At 45.2% G+C, this 20,367-nt stretch overlaps 1 protein-coding gene across 3 annotated transcripts in view; it reads left to right on the forward strand.

Annotated features, from left to right (window-relative positions):
- The window catches only part of LOC124862619 (sodium channel protein type 4 subunit alpha B-like), a 43,491-nt gene that overhangs the window by 12,539 nt on the left and 10,585 nt on the right, over nt 1-20,367 (forward strand). Inside the window, exons 1-16 of one of the 3 annotated variants that reach the window (XM_047356655.1) lie at nt 11,068-11,369; nt 12,567-12,750; nt 12,845-12,982; nt 13,617-13,735; nt 14,384-14,473; nt 15,278-15,406; nt 15,553-15,644; nt 16,628-16,879; nt 16,968-17,031; nt 17,131-17,272; nt 17,596-17,796; nt 17,872-17,950; nt 18,745-18,983; nt 19,598-19,669; nt 19,756-19,857; nt 19,953-20,309. In XM_047356655.1, coding sequence (XP_047212611.1) covers nt 11,266-11,369; nt 12,567-12,750; nt 12,845-12,982; nt 13,617-13,735; nt 14,384-14,473; nt 15,278-15,406; nt 15,553-15,644; nt 16,628-16,879; nt 16,968-17,031; nt 17,131-17,272; nt 17,596-17,796; nt 17,872-17,950; nt 18,745-18,983; nt 19,598-19,669; nt 19,756-19,857; nt 19,953-20,309 — 2,364 coding nt within the window. In that variant the 5' untranslated portion in view covers nt 11,068-11,265. Of the gene's footprint in view, nt 1-11,067; nt 11,370-12,566; nt 12,751-12,844; nt 12,983-13,616; nt 13,736-14,383; nt 14,474-15,277; nt 15,407-15,552; nt 15,645-16,627; nt 16,880-16,967; nt 17,032-17,130; nt 17,273-17,595; nt 17,797-17,868; nt 17,951-18,744; nt 18,984-19,597; nt 19,670-19,755; nt 19,858-19,952; nt 20,310-20,367 lie in introns of those variants that run through there. The other 2 variants (XM_047356654.1, XM_047356656.1) reach the window with 2 other exon arrangements.

Genomic DNA, 20,367 nt, shown 5'->3' on the forward strand with positions numbered 1-20,367 from the left:
CAGACCTGAAGATAGAGTTGTCTTTATTAAACAAATTCAGCTATGTGAAAACATAAAAACTCTCTGCCACGGTATTTTACACGTTTCCACCTCTACAGGTCGCTTACTTTGGTCTGAATCAGTTGATTAGTTTTCCGATGGTTCGATTTCTTTTCACACACCGAAAACTCCAAGCAAACCGAAATCTGTCACTACAAACCATGCAAGAACGTTCAGTCTGTTTATTGGTCGGATGTATCTGGGGCGGGGGAACCTAATATAAATACAGGAAGCAGATGCTGTGTTCTGAACTGGTAGAAAATGTGGAAAATTTAATCCTCTTTTTAGAGTTTTATCTGGGTAATATTTCAGGCAAAATTATCTGAGAAGTACAGCGAACTATTTTGAGAAGATGTCTTGAAAGTGCACCTCCTCCAAGTGGTCTCGGTACAGTTGTTTGGGTCCACACCCTGGAGCGACTGCTGTGTTCACATCTACACAAACTAACTTTACCGGAGGGAAAGAAACCAGTGTTCGTTTTTAACGGACTCAACACCTCAGGTGTAAAAACACCCTCAAAACCAGATTTGTTTTAGAAGAACTTCATCATGATGACAACTTTTTAATTATATAAAGAAAACAATTTATGTTCCGTACCCATCGGCCCCTGAATCGTTGTCTCCTTCTCAACACCACATGTTTCCTGAAGCAGGAAAAATAAGCTCATAAAGATTTCCATATAAAGCTTCCAATATGTCACAGCTCTGGGACTGAAGCTGTTTCCTGTCTGGTATGTCTAATGACAGCAACTGAAACAGTCCTGGCTGTTGATTGCTTTTTTAAGGTTCTGATGTCCAATATTTGTGGCAACATCAGAGACTTGAAGGATAGATCTGGACTGATTAGAGTTAAAGGACTCCTTCACAGGGTCACAATAAATCAGCAGAAAGGTGGAAAACACTGGATGTGTTGTCACGGTTTCCCATCGATGACATAGTACACATTGTGTTCATGGTTCTGATCTTGAGCGTCTTCCCTGACTGTGTGGCAGGATCCACTCATCAGAACACCAACACCACCATCAGGTTTCAGGTGAACTCTTCATCAGAAAACATGGGTCTACATTTTTTACACATCTGTTAAACATTGAGCTCAGTCTAGTTTGAGTCTTCAGAGAAAGCATCAAAAGAATAATCGGTGAAAAACGGGGAGACGGGAAGCGAGGGAGGGAGGAACGGAGTGGAGGTCAGAGGAGTAGGTTAGCGGCTGATCAGAGGGAGGTGAGGAGGAGCTGAAAGACAGCCATGTAGGAACACATGAAGGAATGAACTGTGTGTGTGTGTGTGTGTGTGTGTGTGTGTGTGTGTGTGTGTGTGTGTGTGTGTGTTGGAATGGGCTGGATCATCGTCCTCCCTGTAATTTTACACCAGAAAGTAAAACTGATGACTCCCAACAGCTGCTGGTGCCATGGCAATGAGAGGGCGGAGTAAAACCTGGAAATGAGGAGGAAACCAGAGACAGGAGGCCCTGTGTGAATGTGTGTGTGGGATTTATACTGGCTGAATCTGCCACCACAGTTACAGCTGTACTCATCACAACACAACACTTTCTGATCAGACATCCATCATCAGGAGCTCCACAAACCCAGATTGGCCAAAGTCAACTGAAGCTATCCTTTGGTTTGAACATGGTGAGAAAATGTGAACCATCAACATTTCTGCAGTTAAAAAACTTTCCTTATTAAATTCCTCTGATAAAGCAGCTTGTAGAACCACTTTCAGCAGCAGTGACTCTCAATCATGGCTTTCTGTTTGATTTTATCAGACTCTCACATCATTGTGGAGGAATTTTGACAAACTTTTCCTTTCCAGCACTACTTCTCTCTGTTTCTGCAAAGCTATCTGAAGCGGATTAAATCAAGGCAAACAATGCCAAGTTTCAAGAGGTACCTCAGGAGGCAGGAAGTACAAGCCCAAATATCCTTCTCCCCAGGTAAACCCTCCAGCCTATCCTGGGGAACACAAAATGTTCCCAAGCCGGAGTTAATCTCCCAATAGGCACGGCGGGTGAAGTGTATTGCTCCAGGACACTATGACTGAGATGGGGTTCGAACCAGCAACCCACCAGTTACAGGATGATCCGTAACTACCGCCGCCACTGTTAGTCATGATCCATATCTCATGACCAGAGGAGAGAGTTGGATTGAGGATTAACTGGTAAATTGAGAGCTCTTTTTTTGGCTCAGCTCTTTCTTCATAAAAAAGACAGGAGTAGCCCCCACAACTTCTGACGAGGACCCAATAGATATAACCATCTTCCTGCACGATCCTGCATGATGAAGGTCAGATGTCCCCTCTACCCAGCAACAGTCTCCAGCTCATTCTGTGGAATCTCACAGTGTTTCCTGTCCAAGAGGAAAATATAGTGCATATTGACAATCCTGTCCATGAACACCAGAGACAGGATTGGTGACAATAAAAAACTCAGGTAGTGTCCTGCTGGCACCGGGGACAAGCTTGACGTTATCCCGGGAATCTGGACACATCTCTTGCTTTGTTCAAACAAGGATCACCCAGCCCTTAAAAGCATCACTGGTATCCTATATGTACGGTGGCCCAGAGGTGTCAGGTCAAATACAAAAGCCACAACACAAATACAAAAACCACAACGGAAGTCATTCAACAGCAGTATTATTTAGTGTCCTTATTTTCTTGTTATACACTGTGTACTCTGCCATTTTACCGACGATGAGTAAGCAGAAAGTGGGATGAGGGAAGCTTTGTAAATCTTAATAAGATTAGGGAAACTGTATTTTCTGTTTCGAAAACCAAGAACAGATGGCATTAACCTATAGATATGTTACTGCACTGCGGTCAAGTGAGCCGACAGTCAGAAATGCGCGGCCCCGCCAGCCGACACCAGCTCTCTCTTAAAGATCAGTGACGATAATGGAGCAGAAAGGACCAGATCCTGGCAATGGTTGAGAAAATAAGAGGAAAACAGGAAAGTAACCTACAGAACATTTATATTAATTACATTTTTACAACTTTCACATAAAATGTTTTATGTAAAAAAATAAATATTTAATAATTTTACTGTATATTTTTGGAGAAATAACGGGTCAAAGTATCTACTAATGCTCAACCATTATATGCTTTTGTCCTACTTTCAGAATTTTATTTCTCCAAAACCATGAGGTGACAACACAATCTCTTCAGATTATAGTAAAGGGTCATCTATACTATAACCACAATTAAAAGCAACAAAAGCATATACTGGTTGAGCATTAGTAAATACTTTGACCCGTTATTTCTCCAAAAATGTACAGTAAAATTATTTTTAAAAATGTTACATAAAATATTTATGTGAAAGTTGTAAAAATCCGGCCAAGCCCGAACGAGAGACGCGAGGCCATCCCCCTGTGGGCCCACCACCTGCAGGGGGAACCGTGAGGGACCGGTGCAAAGAGGATTGGGTGGCGGACGAAGGTGGAGACCTCAGCGGCCCGATCCCCGGATGCTTAGGCTGGCTCTAGGGACGTGGAATGTCACCTCGCTGGGGGGGAAGGAGCCTGAGCTTGTGCGGGAGGTCGAGAGATATCGACTAGAAATAGTCGGGCTCGCCTCCACGCACAGCGTGGGCTCTGGAACCCATCTCCTTGAGAGGGGTTGGACTCTCTTCTACTCTGGAGTGGCCCACGGGGAGAGGCGGCGGGCTGGTGTGGGTTTGCTTGTTGCCCCCCAGCTCAGCCGTCTCGTGTTGGGGTTTACCCCAGTGGATGAGAGGGTTGTATCCCTGCGCCTTCGGGTTGGGGAGAGGTCTCTGACTATCATTTCAGCCTACGGGCCGAGTGGTAGTGCAGAGTACCCTGCCTTCTTGGCGTCCCTGTCGGGGGTGCTGGATAGTGCCCCTCCCGGGGACTCCATTATTCTGCTGGGGGACTTCAACGCCCACGTGGGGAACGACAGTGACACCTGGAGAGGCGTGATCGGGAGGAATGGCCTCCCCGATCTGAATCCGAGTGGTGTTTTATTATTGGACTTCTGTGCTAGTCACGGATTGTCCATAATGAACACCATGTTCAAACATAAGGGTGTCCATCAGTGGACTTGGCACCAGGACACCCTAGGCAGGAGGTCGATGATCGACTTTGTTGTCGTATCATCAGACCTTCGGCCGCATGTTTTGGACACTCGGGTGAAGAGAGGGGCTGAGCTGTCCACTGATCATCACCTGGTGGTGAGTTGGATCCGCTGGAGGAGGAGAAAGCCGGACAGACTCGGCAGGCCCAAGCGCATAGTGAGGGTCTGCTGGGAACGCCTGGCAGAGCCCTCGGCCAGGGATGCATTCAACTCCCACCTCCGGGAGAGCTTCGACCAGATCCCGGGGGATGTTGGAGACATAGAGTCCGAGTGGACCATGTTCTCTGCATCTATTGTCGATGCTGCTGCCCATAGCTGCGGCCGTAAGGTCTGCGGTGCCTGTCGTGGCGGCAATCCCAGAACCCGGTGGTGGACACCGGCAGTAAGGGATGCTGTTAAGCTGAAGAAGGAGTCCTATCGGCTGTGGTTGGCTTGTGGGACTCCTGAGGCGGCTGACGGGTACCGTGAGGCCAAGCGTGCTGTGGCAGAGGCAAAAACTCGGGCCTGGGAAGAGTTCGATGAGGCCATGGAGAAGGACTACCGGTTGGCCTCGAAGCGATTCTGGCAAACCGTCCGGCGCCTCAGGAGGGGGAAGCAGTGCTTTGCCAACACTGTTTATAGTGGGGGCGGGAGACTGCTGACCTCGACTGAGGACATTATCGGGCGTACTTCGAGGATCTCCTCAATCCTGCCATCACACATTCCGTGGTGGAAACAGAGGCTGGGGACTCGGGGTTGGATTCTTTCATCACCCAGGCTGAAGTCACCGAGGTGGTTAAAAAGCTCCGCGGTGGCAAGGCTTCGGGGGTGGATGAGATCCGCCCTGAGTACCTCAAGTGTCTGGATGTTGTAGGGCTGTCATGGTTGACACGCCTCTTCAACATTGCGTGGCGGTCGGGGACAGTGCCTCTGGACTGGCAGACTGGGGTGGTGGTCCCCCTTTATAAGAAGGGGGACCGGAGGGTGTGTTCCAACTACAGGGGAATCACACTCCTCAGCCTCCCTGGTAAGGCCTACGCCAGGGTATTGGAGAGGAGAGTCCGACCGATAGTCGAACCTCGGCTTCAGGAGGAACAGTGTGGTTTTCGTCCCAGCCGTGGAACACTGGACCAGCTCTATACCCTCTACAGGGTGCTCGAGGGTTCATGGGAGTTTGCCCAACCGGTTCACATGTGTTTTGTGGACCTGGAGAAGGCATTCGACTGTGTCCCTCGTGATGCCCTGTGGGGGGTGCTCCAGGAGTATGGAATCGGGGGCCCTTTATTAGGGGCCATCCGGTCCCTGTACGAGCGGAGCAGGAGTTTGGTCCGCATTGCCGGCACTAAGTCGGACCTGTTCCCAGTGCATGTTGGACTCCGGCAGGGCTGCCCTTTGTCGCCGGTCCTGTTCATAACTTTTATGGACAGGATTTCTAGACGCAGCCAAGGGCCGGAGGGGGTCTGGTTTGGGGACCAGTGGATTTCGTCTCTTCTTTTTGCGGATGACGTGGTCCTGCTGGCCCCCTCTAGCCAAGACCTACAGCATGCGCTGTGGCGGTTCGCAGCCGAGTGTGAAGCGGCTGGGATGAGGATCAGCTCCTCCAAGTCCGAGGCCATGGTACTCGACCGGAAAAGGGTGGCTTGTCCTCTTCAGGTTGGAGGGGAGTTCCTGCCTCAAGTGGAGGAGTTTAAGTATCTCGGGGTCTTGTTCACGAGTGAGGGAAAAATGGAGCGGGAGATTGACAGACGGATCGGTGCAGCTGCCACAGTAATGGGGGCGCTGTGCCGGTCCATTGTGGTAAAGAGAGAGCTGAGCCGAAAAGCAAAGCTCTCAATTTACTGGTCGGTCTACGTTCCTACCCTCACCTATGGCCATGAACTTTGGGTCATGACCGAAAGAACGAGATCACGGATACAAGCGGCTGAAATGAGCTTCCTCCGTAGGGTGGCCGGGCACTCCCTTAGAGATAGGGTGAGGAGCTCGGCCATCCGGGAGGAGCTCGGAGTAGAGCCGCTGCTCCTCCACATTGAGAGGAGCCAGTTGAGGTGGCTCGGGCATCTATACCGGATTCCTCCTGGACGCCTTCCTCGGGAGGTGTTCCAGGCACGTCCCACCGGGAGGAGGCCCAGGGGACGGCCCAGGACACGCTGGAGGGACTATGTCTCTCGGCCACCGATTCCATACTCCTGGAGCACCCCCCACAGGGCATCACGAGGGACAGAGTCGAATGCCTTCTCCAGGTCCACAAAACACATGTGAACTGGTTGGGCAAACTCCCATGAACCCTCGAGCACCTTGTAGAGGGTATAGAGCTGGTCCAGTGTTCCACGGCCGGGACGAAAACCACACTGCTCCTCCTGAAGCCGAGGTTTGACTATCCTCTCCAATACCCTGGCGTAGGCCTTATCAGGGAGGCTGAGGAGTGTGATCTCCCTGTAGTTGGAACTCACCCTCCGGTCCCCCTTCTTATGAAGGGGGACCACCACCCCAGCCTGCCAGTCCAGAGGCACTGTCCCCACGCAATGTTGAAGAGGCGTGTCAACAATGACAGCCCGACAACATCCAGAGATTTGAGGTACTCAGCGCGGATCTCATCCACCCCCAAAGCCTTGCCACCGCGGAGCTTTTTAACCACCTCGGTGACTTCAGCCTGGGTGATGAAGGAGTCCAACCCCGAGTCCCCAGCCTCTGTTTCCACCACGGAATGTGTGATGGCAGGATTGAGGAGATCCTCGAAGTACTCCTTCCACCGCCCGATAATGTCCTCAGTCGAGGTCAGCAGCCTCCCACCCCCACTACATTCTTCTAGTTTATTAGTTCCTTTTTCCCCTCTGGCCTTAGACCCCCGTTTGGTATTATTCACCCAGTTGCTTATTCCCCTTAAGATTAGTTGTTCTTTCCCAGCCTTGCTCTTTAGTATAGTTCCTCTTGTCCCTGCTTTCTCTAGTTAGTGTTCCTTCCAGATTTAGCCTTGTGTTTTAGGTTTATATCATATAGGTTTCCTTAGGTCTGTTTTCCATTAGTTTAGCTTTTCCCCATGCTTAGTTTCCCCATGTTTAGTTCTTCTTAGAATTAATATTTATGTTAGCTTATATTTAGGTTTCCTTTCCCTAGAGTTGTCTCTAGTTTAGTTTAGTTCTCCCTTCCAGTGTCTGCATTCCCTAGCTCCCGTTTCCATAGTAACATATTTCCTCAGTTCCCTGCAGCCTGGTCCACACCTGTTTCATGATTCCTTTAATTACCTGCCTCCCTGTCTCCCATTGGTCCATACTCCACTTCCCTCAGTTTATAAGCTCTCTAGTTTTATTTTTCCCTGCTGGTTCCTTACGTTTTCAACACTTGCTGTGTTCCCGAGTTCCTCCTTATGGTTTGTTTGTCTCCTGACTGTACACCTGGTCTACTTGCCTGTAAGTCGTTGCTTTTAAATTAAAACATCTTCTCCTCACCATGCGGCCTCCTCGCCATGATCTGCGTTTTGGTCCTGCCACCAAACCCACAACACTGAGAGTGGGAACCAGCCAAAAGAAGGACCAAGCAGCGCGTTATGAGATGATCACCCTCAGGGACTACCTCCGGTGTGTGGATCTCAGAGCCATCCATCCACTCCTGCATGCATTCGGTCGGGTTTAGCTGCTGTTCGACCTGCCTTAGTTCTTGTTCTTGACCTCTCGGAGGGATCTGCCAACGCTCCAGCTCCAGTCTTCGCTGGGGTTCAGCCTGTTGCTCCACTTCCAGTCTCCACTGGAGGTCAGCCGGTCGCTCCAGCTCCAGGGCTCCACCACAGATTTTCAAGACTCCGTTGCAGATCTCAGGGCTCACCAGCAGCTTTTTAGGAGTCACCGGCTGCATTCCCTTACTTCAGTGGTTTCTGTACCACCTCTCAGAGTTTCAGCGGTTCCCGCACCGCTTCCCAGAGTTTCAGTGGTTCCAAGTCTCCTGCATCTCAGCCGTCAGGCAAGTCTCCTACGTCCTTAACCTTCTCAGCTCCTGTTCTTGACTCCACTGAGGGATCTGCTGATCCTCCAGCTTTTCTCTCCGTTGGGGTTCAGCTAGATGCTCCAGCAATAGTCTCCGCTGGAGGTCAGCTGGAAGCCACAGCACCTGTCTCCGCTGGAGGTTGACCAGACACCTCAGTGCCCGCTTCAGTACCACCTCTGTTACCAGTTTAGCCACCAACTTCACCCCCTGCTTCAGCAAATCTCAGAGGATTTTTCAGACACTCCATCTTCTGTCTCCGCTAGGGTTCAGCAAGACGATCCAGCACCAGTCTCAGCTGGAGGTCAACCAGACACCTTAGTGCCAACACCGTCACCATCTTTACCTCCTGCTTCAGCCGTCTATGAGGGTTCTGCAGAAACTCCAGCTTCTGTCTCCGCTGGAAATCAGCCAGACATGCCAGCATCAGTTTCAGCCTTCCCAGACTAACCTCCAGCTACTGCGGCTCAGCTTTTCCTCGCGACCCATTTCCTCAGGTTCCTCTTGGGCATCCTCTCCGAGATCTTTGGTTTTCCTGCTCCTGCCTCCACTGTGGGTCGGCCTGTTGGGACGCCTCAGCTCCTGCTGATCAGCCATCAGTGTCATTTTCATCTTCACCACACCCAGTCTAAGCTGAAGGTTGGCCAGTTGCGTCAGTTCAAGTTCACAGGAAAGTCGCAAATATTACCGAACTTCAGGAGAGTTGAATGTAGCGGTTTTAACAGTATGCTGCTTGTAAAACGTGTTTAGTCATAATCAAGTTCACCAGTGATTAAGGGACACTTGTAAGGCAGATTCTGGATTAAATCAACCCTGCATCTCTTCATTCATCAAATGAAAAGTATCATCATGTGTCAAGTCTCATCTGACCAACAAAACTGCTGCACTAAAGATTTAAGAGCCTTTGCCACAGTAGAGGGGAAAGGTACGGAGCCCGCCAAGGGACATGGGGGATTTTGTTTTTCTTTTGCGTCTCCATGCAATACTTTTGCGTTCGGCATTTTGGAACAGCAGCACAGATGACAAACTGCTCATAAAACAAACAGCACTGATATGTCATTGATATGGTTTATTTGTCATATGCAGGTTAACATGCACTAAACAATGCGATTAAATGCTTAGCATAAGAAGAACCGTTCAAATCACGATAAAAACAAAAACACTAATGGTGTACAAAAAAAAGTACACATCATGCAGCAGTAATAAGCAAACAAAGTGTCACAGATGTGGTTTCATGCAGCATTATTGTCCAGAGTTCAAGAATTTGACAGCTTGTGGATAATAACTGTCTTTAAGTCTGATTTGAAGATAATTTTATTTAAAGCCGATTTCAAAATAAAACTCAATAAATCTCAAAACGGGTGTAGTGTTTGTTCCATTTTTGCAGTTATCTGGTTTGGAAACTATCCCACAAAGTATTGTGAGAAAACGCAAAGACTATTGCGTGAGAATTATGGGACATTCACAACATTTATTTATTTAATGATGATTTTATTGTATTAATTTTGTCCAGTTTGACCCTCCATTCTTGATGCCTGTATAGGAGGTCATGTCAGAATTTAAATCAGGTGTTCTGGAGCAGACAAACATCTAACACTTGCAGGGAAGGGGTCCCTGAGGACCAGGGCTGTGAACCATTGAGGTACAGTTTCTAAATTATGAAGGTTTTGCCTTTTTGCACTTTTGTTCAACAAGAACATTTCTCTTACTAGGTGCATTTTTCTTTCTTTTCAGCAACTTGAAACATAAAAGTGATGTCATTGTTCAAAGGAAACAATCACTTAATAAATGAGTAAAATACAACTATGTACATTTTGTTTATTCAACTAAGATAGGCATGGCCTGTTTCCTTGTTTGATATTTTATTATTTCTTCATTATTATTCTTTTTACTTTAACTGGCCTTTACTACAGCTAAAAACAGGGACCTAACTGGTCCTTCAAAGAAAGAAATTACCAAAAGACTAAATGAAGAAAACAAAAATGGGAGAGTCACAGGAGATGGAGTCGTTCTGAATGGGAGCGGGACGGGAGTGGGAGTCAATTTACCAGAAGTGGAACGGGACAGGATTTTTTTTTATTATGCTGGCCTGGGATTGGGATGGGACAAGACATTTTTCTGTGGGAGCGGGATGGGACAGGAGAGAAAATCCACTCCCGTGTCACCCTCTACTCCAGACTGCCAGCTCCTTCCCAATACTCTCGCAGCAACACTCACAGAATGTTTTGGGAAGCACAGGTGTGAGATTTATCCAGTTCAATAAAACACGTGTTGGAGCTTTCCTCAGACTGAGGAGAACGTCAACACCAAGATACTCAGCTGGGGACTTGTGATTATACCCACACTGATTGTACCCAGGCATCTCTGGAGTAGAAGAGAGCCAAGCCCCTCTTGACAAGCTGGGTTCCAGAGTCCAGAATGTGCATGGAGGGGAGCCCAACTATATCTGTCTGGTATAGCTCATCATACAAACAAGCTCAAGCTCCTTACCTGCCACTGAGGTGACATCTTATGTCTCTAGAGCCAGATGACGACGCCGGGCTTCTTCTCAGAATAATGGTGCTGCATGGTCCTAAATGCGAATTTAGAAAAATCTAACCTGCTCTGAAGCAGGATAGGTTTTCATTTTCAGATACTGAACCTAAAGCTTCTTTAATAAACCACTAATTCTGCTTGGTAGTAAAGGACACTGGGTTTGTGATCATTAGCTTTTGATGGGAGAAGAAAACAGCAGGAAGGGCATTTTTAGTGAACATTGTCTGCTATATAGCAAAAGAACAGAAACTCTAGAACTCTAGAATGTCTGACCTTTTAATCATTTCCTGTTATTTCCAAAGAGCAGCTGGAGTGCCTTTAAACTCCACATTCGGCCACAAAAACAAAATTCCTATCAACAATCCTCACTGTGACCACTGGCATTGAAACAGAGAGATCTTTATTTCCCAAATTATATGAAAGCCAACAAAGTTCTCTTTTCTGTTCTGTTTTCTGTTCTGTTTTTGTCCGAGTGGGTGTTACACTGTGAAGAGGGGGCATAAATGCTATAGAGAATCAAGAAAGTCTTGCAGTGAACAAGCAAGTCTGATTACAGCAGAGAGAACAAACCTTTAGATTTAACAGGACAGAGAGACAGAGGGTTAGTCAGGTGAAGACATCCAGAAACAGGTAGAACCTGAGAGCAGAGACAACCATGGCCACCAGGAAGAGAGGAAAATCTTTTTTTGAATTATGGAGGAGAAACAAGGAGAGAGGAGCGGTTCTAAAGAGAACCAATCAACTGAGAACATCCCACCTGTAAGTATGATCATAACAAATATCTCCTGGAACACAACAGATGAGCTAATAAAGAACAGTGTGAACTGCAGTAATCTATGAAAATATGAAAAGCTAAAAATTATCCTGTTAGTGAAAACTGCTTCTCATTTCTTGTCATGTCTCATTCAGTGTCATCAACCTGTTCTGTTTGAGACTGAGATCAACTGAACTGAAATCAGTAACTGACTAAATCCAGCTATAATAAAAATAAATGCTTACAGCTGAGAAAAATAAAACTTCGGTTGAGGAGCTAACTACATCTCATTCCATCCCGTTTCACCCTATCATCTCACTTTTCTTCATCATCTTCTGTTCTGCTCTCTTCTGTCTGAAAAATGTTCCTCTCTGTTCTCCTGCCATGAAGATGTCTCCTGTGTTCTCCTGTCAGGAAAATGTTCCTAATCAGTTCTGGGCTCAGAAATTAAAGATGTTCTGCAGTTTTTGCCTTTTTCTTCATTACTTTTATTTTTACCACTAAATTTTCTGAGATAAATTCAGTAAATGTATCCTTATGTGGAGGCTCAATAATTCTTCACAGAGCTGGTTCTGACCCATAACTGAAGCTTCCATAACTTAACGGACTGTTGAATATGGAGACCAAATGTGGAGTGTGGTGATTGCTCAGTTGGAGATGAAGGTAATAAGAGGCTGATTTCCAACCAGTTCATCACCTTTCAATGCAGCAGCAGGCTAAGTGAGCCCATCGGAACCGGTCTGATCTTAACAGAACACGACCGACCAAACCTGAACTTGACTGACAACTCCAGACTTACCCTCACCACAATAGAACTGGTCTGACCATCGTAGGCCTGGCCTGACCACACCAGAACACAACTTGCCACACCAGAACTGGACGGACCATACCAGAATTTGTCTTACCACTCTAAAACTGGACCCCGCTAGAACTGTACTTTATACACCAAAACTGGAGCAGTGTTATCTGTCATTCAGACAAAGATGACCGCAGTGGGCTTTTTGTTTTGTAAATCAGCTGTTTGAAAGCAAGCCCTCCTATTGGCTGCTGTAGGACCAATCAAAGCTTCCTTTCTGTGTTTATGTTTTTGTTGATGAACTTAGATTTTGATTTTGTGTTCTTTTGTTTGTTCAGTTGTGTGGAAAACAGCACTAACATGCACATTATCAGATATTTTAGCCTTTTTTTGTTCTTTTTGTCAGGAGACGGTTGCTAGGCAACACAGAAGCAAGGGTGGTACTCCAAAATGTCAATATGGCACCTCTGTTGCCCCCTGTTGGTGCGGAGGTGTTTAGACGTTTAACACCAGCTTCACTGGAGGAAATTCAACGACGGCATGAAGCTGAAGAGAGAGAGCAGCAAAGCAGAAAGGAGCAGAAGATCGAGGTACTGATTGATCAGCTGTCAATTACAAAATCAATCAATCACTACATGACAGTAACAGACCGTAACCCTGGTCTGATTGGTTGTTCTCTTACAGATAGCAGAGGAAAATCTTCCTAAACCAGCAAGTGATCTGGAAGCTGGGAAGCCCCTGCCCTTTATTTATGGAGACCCACCCCCAGAGTTTCTCAACATCCCATTGGAGGAGTTGGACCCCTTCTACCAATCACAGAAGGTGTCCCTCTTCATTAAAATGTGACAGTGCAACCTTCCAATCAGTCAATGTCAGGTTAAATTGTTGCTGATGTACCAGGTTCAACTGGAGGAAGGTGACTTTAAAACAAGAAACCCCTGTTTGTTGTCAGTGATCAGTACAGTCTGACGCTTTTAAAACAGATGCTGGCCCACCTTCTCCTTCAGTGGATTTCCAACAGGAACCATTATTCACAATGTTTCTGCTTTTCTGTGGTTTTCTGACACACATCAGTGCATCCACTGACTGGTAAAGCTTTGACCAAGAAGTTTAAAGTTTGATGGTCTTTTCCCTCCCACAGCTGTTTAGAAGTGATAGTTAAAGACTCTGAGACATTTATATCAGGATATTGAGTTTAAACTCACTTTATTTGGTTTTTAAAACCGCGATAATGACCACTGATGGTGGTCAGTCAACCCGACTGAGACCGAGGCTGCTCAGATGTTATCAAAAGTGAAAATTGGAAAAAAATCATGTTGATTTATAAAAATAAAAGTTTCGATTAAAAAAGTAATATAAGGTAAAAAAAAAAAAAAAAAACAATTATTATAAAGCATCTGAGAAAACATATTTGACTCCATCCATATTTGCCTGCTTTTCATCTGTTTCTCTGCAGACCTTCATCATACTCAGTAAAGGAAACATCATCTACAGGTTTAATGCTGATCCTGCCTGTTACCTGCTGAGTCCTTTAAACCCTCTGAGGATCTTCTCCATCAGGATCCTCATCCATTCATATCCTTTATCATGTAACTCTGTTCCTGAAGCTTTTCTATAGAAGCCAAACTGAACCTTCCCAGTTTTCTGTAATCATCTGGAGGAAGACAGCAGTAACATGGAGGTCACGTCCTTTTAAAAACCAACCTCTGCAATAACGGTTATCCCACAGTGGCACATTTCCTATTCAGAACTGAAGAACCTCTGTCAACAGGTGGTAAACTTGTGACAAACAACACCAACTAAAATGTTTAGAGCACAACTGTGCTGACTCTACCTTTGAAACATTCATCATCACTGCAGGTGGAGATGATCTGGGTTTGTAGGCATGTGATAATGGCAGAAAAGAACCACAACTAAGAAAGAACAACCCCAAAACAAAGCTGGAAAAGAACCAGACCAAAACCAGAAAATGGCCAGAGCAAAGCCAGAAGGGAATGAGAACATTATTGTAATGGAGCCAGAACAGAACCAGATAAGAGTAATAACAAACCCACAACAGACCCAGAACAAAACTAAAATAGAGCCAGAACCAAGAAATCCATATGACTTAGTGTAACCAATCAGCATTCAGAACCCATTGAAAGATCCTGCAGATTAATTTTCAGCTAAAAGTGTCATTGATCTGAAAACTGATCAGCTGACTGTTTTCCTTAAAACTAAAACTTTATTCAGTCTCTTCATCATGGTGACAATCCTGACCAACTGTGTGTTCATGACCATGAGTGATCCTCCAGCATGGAGCAAGACGGTGGAGTGAGCACACACACACACACACACACACACACACACACACACACTAACCAAGCATGAAGACACTGAAACACAGACTCAGTTTATAGAAGCCCTTTTCTGTTTCGGGAGCAAAAAACACTTTGAAAATCAACTTTTTGTCATAACTTATAATTAAGAAGAACAAAGTCATTATCACAATTTTCAAAATCGTAACTTTGAGATACAAAGTCTAAACTAGGTGAGAAGTGATAAGTTAAACTTTGAAAGCCATGATTATGATACAATATAATAGTCATAATTAAGAAATACAAAATAAATCAAAATTGAGAAAATAATTCTGACTGAAATCGTGGAATTGTTTCTTTTTTTTAAGAGTTAAAAAAAGGTTTCCATAGTTTTCTGCTTGTGACCAACACTTAATAACCAGGGATGCACAATATATTGGCACTAATATTGGTATCGGTCTGATAAGTAAAACTGGGCGAATATTAAGAATCTTGTTTGGTCATGTGACAAAGATAGTGATGCAGCGCAGGATTGTGGGTGTTTAACTGAAACAGACAAGTGATGTCAGCGATGTGATGAATTTCTCACGGTGTTGAAAGGGTAGGATAATATGTATAATATGTTTATATTATCGGTTATTGACCATTACAACATTATTAGTATCAGGTATCAATATTGATCCATTTTTTCATATTGGTTCATCCTGACTGAAACCGAATGCAGGAGGTCACTGTGACCTCTGACCTCTGTGGAACATGTAAATTGATGATCAAGATGTTGGGTTCTTGTCTCAGATCATGTCTTCCTATTGCTGGACAGATACGTGTTCACAGGGATCTACACGCTCGAGGCAACCATCAAAGTGTTGTCCAGAGGATTCTGTGTGGGAGACTTCACCTTCCTGAGAGATCCGTGGAACTGGCTGGACTTCATGGTCATCAGCATGGCGTAATAACCAAACAATGCCTGAAAACATTTCATCTGCATTTCATCTCACTGTTTTATTGAAATCAGCCAGTTGTATTTCATGGCTGTGTCTTATACTAAGCCTGCAGCTAAATGTAAGGATGATGAAGAATGTGTCCGTTTTACAGATACCTGACAGAGTTTGTTGACTTGGGAAATGTTTCTGCACTGAGGACTTTCAGAGTTCTCCGAGCCCTGAAAACGATCACAGTAATCCCTGGTCAGTATGTCTGTTTCATCACAGAATCATGTTCGGTGGTAGAATTCAGGATCTTGTTGGGGCCAGTAGGACTTAGAAGGGAAGAGAGATTGGTTCCAGGCAGCTCAAACATAACTTCTTGGCTTCTGTTCAAGATTCGGACCACAGTCTACATTACATTTAGGCTAAAAGAGAAACAGGTCGTTCCTAAAGCTTTGATCTGCCCTTAAAATGTAAAATTACAGCGGTGTGCAATTGAATCTGAGTCTAATATGCAGCTGCTTTGTGATGGCCTCAGAGGTTTGTATGAGAACATTAGAGAACAAACAGCTTCATGAAGAACAGGGAATATAGCACACAGGTCAGGGAGAACGTTGTGGAGAAATTTAAAGCAGGGTTAGATTCTAAAACAACATCCCAAACTCTGAACATCTCCCATAGCTCTGTTCAATCCATCATCTGAACAGGGAGAGAGGATGGACCAACGGCAGACCTACCAAGACATGGAGGTCCACCTAAACTGACAGCCTGGGCAAGGAGAGCATTAATTAGATAACTGGTAACTCTGGAGGAGTTGCAGAGATTCACAGCTCAGGAGGGAGAATGTTTCCAGAGGACAATGAATAGTTGAGGAGCCTGATAACTAAAGGATCTGCCTCCCATTCTACTTCTAGAGACTCTAGGAACCACCAATAAACCTGCAGAAATTTTAAATTAAATAGGAGGCCAATGAAGAGGAGCTAAATTAGGACAAAAAATAATCTTTTAGTTCTTTTCAGAACTCTTACTGCATCACCTTTAAGTTATAGGTGTTTTATTGACTTTTTGGTCTACCTGAGAATAAAATATTGCAGTAATCCAGTTTTAAAATAAGAAATGAATAGATAAGATTTTTCTGTGCCACTGTTGCCTTCTTTCTCTCATGACTGAATGTCCTGATAGACGACTAATCGTGACACTGACGGTTTACATTGGCAGTAACTGGTTTGTAACTTTCTTTGCAGGTTTAAAGATGATTGTCGGAGCTCTCATCCAATCAGTGAAGAAGCTGCGTGACGTCATGATTCTGACCGTGTTTTGTCTCAGTGTCTTTGCTCTGATTGGTCTTCAGCTTTTCATGGGAAACCTTAGACAAAAATGTGTACTGATCCCACCACAGTCACTCAACAACCACACATCAGAGGAAGCATCCAACATCAGTCTCTATGGAAACAACAGCACTGACTATGATTACTACATGCACATTAACGACCCAGGTAGCAGGATGTTAAAGTATTTTACGTCTCGAATCATAATTGTTCACATGCTCAGGTACCGACATCAGTCTGTTTTTGTGTCTCACAGAGAATTACTACTACCTACCTGGTCAACCTGATGCTTTGCTGTGTGGAAACAGCTCTGATTCAGGGTACCTTCAAATAAACATGACTATTTTCATTAATATCATTAATGTTATTATTATCATTATGATTATTGATGGTGATAATGATGATCATGGTGTGTTCAGAACCTGTCCAGATGGCTACATGTGTCTGAAGACCGGGAGAAACCCAAACTACGGTTATACCAGCTACGACTCTTTCAGCTGGGCGTTTCTGGCGCTGTTCAGACTCATGACCCAGGACTACTGGGAAAACCTGTTCCACCTGGTCAGTACCGAATTGCTTCCTAATGCCAAGGCTAGTACTTGCTGATCCCTCAGGTTAGACCAGCTGAAATGTTTGGTGAGATGAGGGACCATCAGAACTGCTTCGGTCAGACTGCAGTAAAAGATTCATGTGATCATAATGTAATTATAATTTGAAAATAAACAAAGTAGTTTTTCATTTAATTCATAAACACAAACTGTGGAAACAGAATAAACTCAAACAATTAAACCAGTGTTTACTGATAATGTGCAAGAGGTACGTTACGGAGCCTAAGCAGCATCACCTCACACCTTTCTCGCTCTCACCTGTGTGTATGTCTGTAGACACTGCGAGCAGCAGGCAAAACCTACATGATCTTCTTCGTGGTCATCATTTTCCTTGGTTCCTTCTACCTCATTAATCTCATCCTGGCGGTGGTTGCCATGGCGTACGCTGAGCAGAACGAGGCTAACATTGCTGAGGCCAAACAAAAAGAAGAGGAGTACGCCCAGATCCTGGAGGCGCTGAAGAAGAGAGAAGAGGAGGTACGATGTGATGGAAACAAACCTCTCATGACCTTTCAGGCCAAAGCTGAATGTTTGTTTATTGCTTTACAGCAGTTGGCCAACAGGGCAGCACTCTTGGAAAAAGAAGACTCTGCATCACAGAGCCATGAACAGGAGCACACTATGATGGACGGTACACCAACACACTGACGATACTGGGCTTATTCACTCTGGATCTGTGCTTTTATGGTTTCTGGCATGTAGTTGGATGGTCGCTAATACTGAGCCTTGTTCTGGCTCTGCTGGAGGTTTCTTCCTGTTAAAAGAAAGGAGATGTTCCTCTCTATTGTCACCTCATGCTTGGTAAAGATGAGGGATTACAGAGATATCAAGAATTTGATTCAGTTTCCTCAAATACTCTAAAACTAGCTCTATTCATTTAGATTTCATTTAAATCTTTTTGCAAATATTCCTTAGATGAAATGAACTGAGTCTCACAAAAATAAAAGAAACAGTCAGTCAGTCAGTCATTTTCTACTGCTTATTCCATAGTGGGTCACGGGGAAGCTGGTGTCTATCTCCAGCAGTCTATGGGCGAGAGGCGGGGTACACCCTGGACAGGTTGCCAGTCCATCGCAGGGCAACACACATACAACCACGCACACACTCATTCATACACCTAAGGGCAATTTAGATTGACCAATTAACCTAACAGGCATGTCTTTGGACTGTGGGAGGAAGCCGGAGTACCCGGTGAGAACCCACGCATGCACGGGGAGAACATGCAAACTCCATGCAGAAAGAACCCCAGCCGGGAATCAAACCCAGGACCTTCTTGCTGCAAGGCAACAGTGCCACCGTGCAGCCCATAAAAGAAACAATTAGTGCTTAATTATTCAAACATTGGGAACCAAATACTTTAGAATTGTTGTGCAGCTGTGGTAATAAATCAGAAATGCCCCCTTACTCAGCCGCCTTGTGTTTCAGACTTTGATGACGACCAGAGACCATGTCCTCCATGCTGGTATGTGTTTGCTGATATCTTCCTGAAGTGGAACTGTTGCAGCTGTTGGAGATGGCTGAAAAAAGTTCTCTATACTATTGTCATGGATCCATTTGTGGACCTCACCATCACCATCTGCATTGTCCTCAACACCGTCTTCATGGCCATGGAGCATTATCCAATGACTGAGGAGTTCGAGGAGCTTCTCAGCATTGGAAATCTGGTCAGTAACTGAGAAGAGAAACTGAGTCAGAGTCCATGCAGTGAAGCTTTTTACATGCCTTCGAGTCCAAACTGAGGTTGATATTTTATTTTGGTGTAGCATTTACCCCAGTTTATTTAACTTTGAAGCAGAGTGAAGAATGTTCTTTGAACCACAAACAGCCTTTAAAAGCTGCTGTTGTGTCTCACAAAATATGACTGGGTAAGACATAGGTTGCATCTTACTTTAAAGCTCAAGCCCAGGTTAACACACACCTCTATGTCTGTTTGATAATGAAATGTGTTCACCCACATTAAATCAGCACTAATATTTCAGCAGGTTTAACCCATTTCTACAGCACATAGTGGTTTTGGTAAAAGGTGGGCTGTCAGGTAAGAGTAGCAGCTTCTGGTACCAGGTTGAGGTTGTGGGCATAAGTGTTAGCTTGGGGTGGCAGGTGTGGGTAATAGGTTGAGCTGGTTGTCCAGGGTAGCAGGTTGGGATGTTGTGTTTGGGTGGCAGGTTGAGGTAACAGGCTGGGATTGAAGCTTTCAGTAGCAGGCTAGAGTAACAAGCTGGTGTGGGTAGTATTAAAGAAGCAGAGTAACCATCTGATGTCTAAAATCTGACCCCAGGTCTTTACAGGGATCTTTACAGCCGAGATGGTTCTCAAACTTCTGGCAATGGATCCATATCATTACTTCCAGGTCAGGATTATATCTCAGGAATATTGACAGAGATGTGATTGGGTGGCTGCTTCCATGGTAACAGGCTTTTGTTGTCCTGGTTTCAGGTGGGCTGGAACATCTTTGACAGCATCATTGTCACCATGAGTCTTGTGGAGCTGGGGCTGGCTAACGTTCAGGGTCTGTCTGTGCTGCGGTCCTTCAGATTGGTTCGTTCTTCACGTTCTCACCAGTAAACTGTGACCTCAGTTCTGTATGCCTCTGTCCTCATGTGTCTCTGTTCATCTAACCATTTCATGTCCAGATGAGAGTCTTTAAGCTGGCCAAATCATGGCCGACTCTCAACATGTTGATAAAGATTATCGGGAACTCTGTGGGAGCGCTGGGAAACTTAACGCTGGTACTCGCCATTATTGTCTTCATCTTCGCTGTCGTTGGGATGCAGCTGTTTGGAAAGAGCTACCAAGATTGCGTCTGTCGCATTTCATCCGACTGTGAGCTTCCTCGCTGGCACATGAACGACTTCTTTCATGCCTTCCTCATCATCTTCAGGGTTCTTTGTGGCGAGTGGATTGAGACCATGTGGGACTGTATGGAGGTCGCAGGGCAGTCTATGTGTCTGATTGTCTTCATGATGGTGCTGGTGATTGGCAACCTGGTGGTAAGTCTCTGCAGAAAATCTCTTCCTAATCTATGTTTGGTTCATTCATTAACAGCGT

This window comes from Girardinichthys multiradiatus, chromosome X, assembly GCF_021462225.1.
Source record: "Girardinichthys multiradiatus isolate DD_20200921_A chromosome X, DD_fGirMul_XY1, whole genome shotgun sequence".
NCBI classification, from domain to species: Eukaryota; Metazoa; Chordata; class Actinopteri; order Cyprinodontiformes; family Goodeidae; genus Girardinichthys; species Girardinichthys multiradiatus.